This window comes from Orycteropus afer, unplaced genomic scaffold (assembly GCF_000298275.1).
Source record: "Orycteropus afer afer isolate SDZICR_OR568_19922 unplaced genomic scaffold, OryAfe1.0 scaffold00088, whole genome shotgun sequence".
Classification (NCBI taxonomy): domain Eukaryota; kingdom Metazoa; phylum Chordata; class Mammalia; order Tubulidentata; family Orycteropodidae; genus Orycteropus; species Orycteropus afer.
Window position 1 is genome coordinate 10,152,530 of NW_006921675.1, and position 7,978 is coordinate 10,160,507.

A 7,978-nucleotide genomic window follows, 5' to 3' on the forward strand; every position below is an offset into this window, starting at 1 on the left:
ATGTCTGAATTTTCCATATTCTGTGTCATTTTCTCTACATACCATTTTATTTGTGTTCAAACCCCGAGTCTTACATTTAATATTTAATTAAAGCCAATCCCCTGAAGCTAAAGAGATTGATTTTACAACATATTTGACATGTGTGAGTGTGTGTGTGTGGCATTTTCTGTCTCAAGTTCTAAATATGTACGGATTACTTTATCATTAGCTATGTTTCTGCCCCCTGACTAGATCATAATATGATTTATTATCTTGCTGTGAGAAATTTCTCAAGTAGATGCACCATAACAAAGCTTTTCACCTCACTTAAAGTATCCTAAATTCAAAAGCTGTAAAATCAATAGACTAGACTTGTTTTGAGGTTACCTTGCTGAATTTATGGCTGTAATTTCCAGGTATTAATTTTTTTTTTTTCATTCAGGAAGACATGAGAATAGAATATTAAAACATTCTTAAAATGTATACATACAGTACTGAGCTAGGATGAAATGTTTTTGAGCTACCATATCAGTAGATGGAATCTGAATTTCTTTTACTGAAGAATTAGAATTAATTCAAATTGTGATTTAACTTGAATTTTTAAAAATCTTTTTCCACATTAGGGTATCATTTATTATGTTACAACCTCCTCTAAGCTAGAGGAGTGGCTAGCTAACGAGACAATGCAAGAAGGACTTCGCCTCTGTGCAGACCATAATTATGTTGATGTGGACCCGACATTCAATCCAAACATTGACGAAGACTATGACCACCGACTAGCAGGCATATCCAGGGAGAGTTTCTGTGTGATTTACCTCAACTGGATAGAGTATTGCTCTTCCCGAAGAGCAAAGGTAGGGGTAGTTTGTTTCATTTACAAGTCTTTGGATCCAAGTTTTCTCAGAGATGGAAAGAGTATCTCTGTTAGTCATTATGGGCTCGATTTTTTTTTCTTTTTTTTTAATCTTTTGTTCTTTCTGATCTTCTGGTTCATTATGGTTGGGCCAAACCAACCACTTCTGCTAATAAAGGTACTAAAAAGTGACCTTCTTCATTCTTTCATTTTCAGCATTCTGATCTCACTGTTCAAGTAGCCCCACCACGTGCACGCATGTGCATGCACACACACACACACACACCGTGTGCCTCCACATGCATGCACATACTCAAAATAACAAGAGAGTACCTTTTTAAGGACTAGATTTTGGAGAGCTCACCTAGACTTCAAGGTATCTTTTTCCTAAATCCAAAGTGAGTCTTACAGAGCCCTCTGCAATGATGGCAATGTTCTATACTGTCCAGTATTGTAGCCACTAACCACATGAAGTTATTGAACACTCGAAATGTGGCCAGTTCAACTAAGGAAAAGAATTTTTTAATTTACTTAAATTTGATAGCTATAAGTTGCTAGTAACTACTGTATTGGACAGTGTAGGTCTAAACCATTGGCTTTTCAATGTTAACATGGGTAAAAATGACTTAGGAATTTATAAAAATGCAGATCCTTGGGCCTCCTGAGAAATTCTGAGTCAATTGGTCTAGGCTGAGACTCCAAAATCTGCATCACCTTGGGCAATTTCAGTTCATGTGGTTCCCATCAGCACGTTGAGAAACATTGGTATATAATTCATTACTGAATTTCTATTCCTAAAGATAAGGTGAGACATCAGCATACTACTATTTCTTTCTAGCTTTCATGCTTATTATGGTATAATTGGCCCCCTGGCCAGACTCTTATGTAAAATAACTGCAATACTAAGACCTTTGGTTCCAAAACTTAATCCTGTCACCATTGTTGATTTCCAAGCACTGGTGGTGGTGGTGGTGGTGGTGGTATGTGGTGTTGAGATGATTCCAATTCATAGTGACCTTACAGAACTGCTCATTAAGGGTTCCCAGGCTGTAATCTTTACAGGAGCAGGTCACCAGGCCTTTTCTCCCACAGAGTCATTGGTGGGTTTGAACAGTGGATTTCGGTTAACAGCTGAGCACTCAACCATTGCACTGCCAGGGCTCTTGGTGTGACTGAACCATCAGCATCCTGTGTACAGGATTACTTCATGTCATGGAGCATAGTGGATCACCTTGACAACCAGTGCCTTTTAACATGCTCTGGGATATACAGGCTGACCATTTTAGATTTAACACCTGGTTATTGCCTTCCTTTGCAACTGCCTAAAGTACCCTATCAAATCAGTCTCCTGTCTCTTTACCAATACCAGTACAGCCTCTCTGAACAGTGACCTTTGAGCTTTTATACTAGAGGCACAATATTTACTCAGCTGATTAGCACATTTTTTAAGAAGGAGTAAAGAGTAGAATAAAAGACCTTCATGAGAGGCTGAGAAACAGGACCAGCAGGCAGCATGTAGAAGTGGAAGCTCTTAAAGCCAACCTTCTCTGCCTCTAAACCTGTAACAAACAATTTTACTTTTTAAAATGGAATATACTTAGAATGCTATGTCCTTGTGTTTTTGTTGTTACTGAGGGAGGCAGTCATATTATCCTAATAGCCTTTCTCTGCCTTTGATGGTACTGGTTGCTTTAGTTTTGTTTTTTATCGTGGTCACCTGGGCTAGGAACTCATTTTCTTCCAGTCAGGAGCAGGGATCCGTCCTTCCTAAACTTGAGGACTTTTCTGAAGAGGTTATTCCTGAAGTCATGGACATCACTTTAGGAAGTCCTCCTAATAGCTGAGTCATGTATTCGAATAGTTTGCCTCCAAACTTTGATATCTCCAGTCTCTTCAGATGGCTTGTTATTACAAGGTTAATTGGATTATCCTCTTATAATCCCCTTTGGAAGAAGAGTTATCAGTGTATTTTTCCAGCTATATACTCTTAACCCTTTTTATATATACTATTCAGTGACATTAACTACTTTCATCATGTTGTACAGCCATTCTGGTATTTTTTGAAGTTGAACGTAATTATCGCTGCCTCTTTAAAATCATGCATTCTTTTCTGTGAGTCACTGTTCCCAAAATAGCCTCTTCCTGGGGAAGTTCATTAAGCCAAAAAGGTCTGCTGGCTGCGAGCTCTGGTGCCCTCACCTAAATGTCAGTAAGTTGCCTCAGAACTCTTTTTCCAAGGTTTTCTTCTCAAGTGTTGTTCTACAATAGATAGAAATTTCACATTACACGGTAATTTTCAAAATTATATTTCCTTCTTCTCTAATTACAGTGAAACCTGTGAGGGCCAGACTGGATGGGATTTGCCCAGTTTTTCTGGGTCTTACATGGTTTCACAGGTGCAGGTTTTGGCAGGGTGCAGCTTCCCGCTCTCCTATCATTCTCTATTAGTGAATACTTGAGTGTTCCTTCTCTGCTGGTTCCAGCTTTGACAGGTTTACGGTACATGTGTGCTCCTGCTCTTGTTGTTGTTAAAGGCACTCTGATGGCATAGTGGATAAAACATTAGGCTGTAAACCAGAGGGTCGGTGGTTCAAACCCCCAGCCACTCTGTGGAAGGAAGATGGGGCAATCTATTTCCATAAAGATTTACAGCCTTGGAAACCCAATGGAGGTCGCTGTGAGTAGGATGGCAGTAGGTTTGGTTTTGCTTTTGGTTATTGTTGTTAGGTACTGTGCTGTCACTTCTGACACTACATAGTGACCCCATAAACAATAGAACGAAACACTGCCGGTCGTGCACCATCCTCACAATCAGATGTGTATGCTAGGAGGAAATAGTTTTCCATGTATTAGCTATGTATCTTCTAAAGACACCAAAGTTATGTATTTCCAAATGTGGCCCTAGGCTAACTGCAGTAAAATTACCTGGAATGCCAAATGAAGAGGAAAAACCAGAGCAGCCTTCAGTCTAGGGCTATATTACTGAGGCCAGTACTTCTGAGGACCATAGCCAAACACGAGATTTTACATTGTCATTTTGTGCTCCTTTCTTGGGGTTCTTTTCCCAGTCGTGGGTCCTTGCTGCATGCATTGATTTGTACTCAGTGAAGACTCAAAGGACCTTCTTCAGATACTGGAATTCTCTGTGTAGCTCTTTCCTTTCTGGAACTTTGCCCTGTGAACACTACCTGCCTTCACCTCTCCAGACTCCCAGCTATTTCAACTTGAGGACTTTTAGGCTCCACCTGGGTTCCTTGCACTGTAGCCTGCAAACCATAGGCAGGAAGTTGTGTCAGTCATAGGGCTCACCTCAATTGCTTCCCATCTCAGAGTGTAGTATCCTGCCCTACCTGTTGTCCAGTGTTTGAGATCCATTCTTTCCTATAAAGATAAATCTGGTCTCTATGACTTCATCACGACTGGAAGCAGAAGACTGAAATTGTAATTTGTTTTTTCTTGTCAAAACCGTACATTTTCATCGTAGAAAGTTTGGCAGGGGCATGGGAGAATGAAGAAAAAGGAAGTCAATAATTTTATCATTTTTTGTTTATATAGCTTCAGATTTGCACACCCATACTCTCTCTTTTTTTCTTTCCTATTTCTTAAAACAAGAGCTTTCATACTCTTTATCTACTGATTTGTATCCTAGAGCCAGAATTCTTTCAGTCTTCTTAAACTGGGATGTGTGCTGTAACAGAGAATATGTCTTTGGGAACAATCTGATTGACATACAACTAGGGTGTCTTTTATACAAGTTTTTGTTCGTAGGCATACAGTTACTGTAACTGAAAGTAAGTTAAATTTAAAAATACTCTTACAATTATAATCAGTTAACTAAATTAACTAAATATGTTAAATTGACCAATGAATATTATATCAGTATCTTTGTCCCCTTTTTTGCTTATAAGTGAAATGATTTCTAAAACCAAAGATACATGTCACTGGCAAAATATTAAGTTCATTATTAACCCGTGTCAGTGATTGTTTAGCAAACATTAGGATTACCTGAAGGGTGGTTGCTAGCTACCCTACCCCACCCCACTCCAAGCTCCAGAATTTGATTGTGTGGGTCTGGAGTGACTCAAGAATGTGCATTGCTAACAAGTTCCCACATTGTAATGTTGCTGGTCTGGGGCCTGTGCTTTGAGAACCATTGCCTTAAATTAATTCTTGGTAACTGAGATACTACCGGGATTTTCTCTAGTATTTTTAACAGGATAAAACATTCTGTTATCTTATGTATCAGTGACTCTTACTGGGCTCTTTTAGGGCAGGGAAGAGTGGAAGTTACCTTCTTCCTTCAGTTGTCAGAGCATACAGTCATTTAAAAAGAATAAAAGGTTATGAGGAAGCAATATCCTGTACACATCAATTTGATTTTCTTTGCTGTAGTTATAGATAGGCTGATACAGCTGTTGCTAACATCTGCTTGCCAGGTTATGGCCAGATACAAGTTGTTATATTTTAAGGATAGCACAATGTCAGCAACGATGCGTAGTTAAGGACTTTGCGATCTTTAGCTGAGATCCTAATAGCTTATAATACAGCCAGTTTTTTAAAATATATGTTCCAATATTATAAAGTATTAGGTTTTATTTGAAGATTCCAAAGAACCTCCTCATACAATTCATAGTTTATTTTATATTGTTCTGTTGCTAACTTTATTTTCATCGGAACTTCTATTTGAAGAGAGAGAAGTTACGCTCGGGTTGAATTCTTCATCTTCTCTCTGATTTATTAAAATGATATCTTCTAAATTATTAAATACAATCTACCTTTCTGATAATTAATGTACTTTTTTTTCTTTGTAAAGCCCCTGGAGGTGGACAAAGATTCATCGCTGGTGACTCTCTGTTACGGACTCTGTGTCCTGGGACGGCGAGCGTTGGGGACTGCATCCCACCATATGTCTAGGTATGGGATTCAGGAAGACCCTGGGGAGCCGTATCACCTAAATGTGATAGAATTTCACACGGAAGCATTCTATGCAAATTTATTCCAAGAAGTTTCTTTAGATGTGATATTTGTATAGCTTATTTTGCTGAACGTAGATGAATATTACTAACTGGTTAACTGAGCTGACTTTTACAGTTCACACATGCGTGGTTGACTGTTGAGAATGTAATGGATTTAAGACAGTTACAAAAATAATCACATCATAAAATTTTATTGGTCTCCTGTTTACATTTGTTTTTCTTACAAGCGCACCTATTTTTATTTTTCCGTTTTTCCTTGTAGTCTTTTCTAAAACAGTCACAATTTTAAAATAATTGCACATTAAAATTTTAGACTCTAAGTACAAACTGAATTTCTGTGTATTCATAGACACTAGAAATAAGAACTAGCTGCTATTTTCATCTCTTCTGTGATTACTATGTGATTTCCCTTAGGCCCCTCTTTATTTTAGCTTATAGGCTTTTATCTATTGTTTATTGTCATGGGCTCACTATACAGTGTTCGTAACCAGGGGCTCCAGGTCATACAGACTCTATCTCTAGTGGTTCAGATGCAGGAGCTCTGATATTAGTTCCTGGAGTTTCTGTTATGAAAACGCTCCCAGAGGATTCTGATGTACAAACCTGATATAGGAATCAGTGTAGTGGAAGACCTTTCCACTTTTCCACCTTTCAAATATGTGAATCTTTATCTCCAATCTTAACAGTAACTTAGAGTCATTCCTCTATGGATTGCATGCCCTATTTAAGGGAGATTTCCGTATTTCTTCAATTCGTGATGAATGGATCTTTGCTGACATGGAATTGCTAAGAAAAGTAGTAGTTCCTGGAATCCGTATGTCCATTAAACTTCATCAGGTAAGAAGATGAGATTTCTAATTACTGATTTTTACTAATCATTTTTCACTTGACCTTCCAAATTTTATGTTTCTTAGGAATCTTTTGAGAAATAATTCTGATCGGAAATGAAGAAAAACCTGACTCTTGGCAAGATACTAAATCTTAGAAGACTGAACCTATGTTGCTAACAGTGCATTTGAATATTAATATTAGAGGGTGACTGGTTTGAGCAATAACTTGAAGAAGAACTTAAACATTGGCAAGCTGGAGATAAAGGTCTTTGGCAGTGGTTAAGCACTTGGCTGCTAACCGACAGGTCAGCAGTTCAAACCCACTAGCCACTCCACAGGAGCAAGATGAGGCAGTCTGCTTCTGTAAAGATTTGCAACCTTAGAAACCCTATGGGGTGGTTCTGCTCTGTCCTGTAGGGTCACTATTACTTGGAATCAACTCTGTGACAACAGGTTTATCTTCATGTAATTGTAAATCATGCATCTTCCCTACAGGAATGCTAGAGCTCTGGTAGCATAGTGGCTAAGGCACTTGACTGCTCACCAGAAGGCTGGCGGTTCAAACCCACCAGCCACTCCTTGGAAGGAAGGTTGGGCAATCCTACTTTCGTAGTGATACTGCCTCAGAAACCCAAGGAGGGGTCGCTATGAGTCGGGGCTGACTCGACAGCAAACAACAACAAACAGTTAAGGAGCATTCAAAACCAACTGCTGTTACAGAATTCTAAGTTTCATTTAGCATGTTATGTAGAATAAAGGATGGTTGGAACAGATTTAGCCTTAGTTAAATAATCCTAGGAGAATAATAAAATTATAATGAGGCCAAAAATGTATTTCCGAAGACCTAGATCATTTCAAGATATATTTATATATGGCTAAATTAAATACTGGCACTTGCTGCCCTGATTATACTACTGGAAAATAATGATCAGATCTGATAATAGAGACCACATGATAAGACTCATTAAAATGGATGTGCTGTGCACAAATCTGATTGAATCTTCCCCCACATAAAGAGTGAATACTGAAGTGACTTTAATACAATAGAAAATGCTAGAATTTAGTTAAATTCCCATATTCTTTCAGATTATTACTAATGAAAGTTACATTATTTGAAAATTTCTGGAAAGTGGAATACATTTTAAGGATAATGGGGAAAATACTCATTTCGGATCAAATAGAGCTATCAGACTGGCTTTAGAGTCTTGAGATAAAATTCAGTGAATTTAAAAGAAAAAATAATTATTTCAAATATAAATGTTTCTGAAATTTCAGAATATTTTTAAAAGTACCAATTAGATATCTGCTGTGTGAGAAATACTCTCTTTTTTTTTTTTTTT

The 7,978-nt window shown here is 38.0% G+C and overlaps 1 protein-coding gene across 1 annotated transcript in view; it reads left to right on the forward strand.

Annotated features, from left to right (window-relative positions):
• The window catches only part of PCNX1 (pecanex 1), a 210,724-nt gene that overhangs the window by 187,958 nt on the left and 14,788 nt on the right, over positions 1–7,978 (forward strand). The window contains exons 28-30 of the mRNA XM_007942339.1: positions 603–833; positions 5,646–5,746; positions 6,495–6,645. Of these exons, the coding sequence (XP_007940530.1) occupies positions 603–833; positions 5,646–5,746; positions 6,495–6,645 (483 nt within the window). The remainder of the gene's footprint in view (positions 1–602; positions 834–5,645; positions 5,747–6,494; positions 6,646–7,978) is intronic.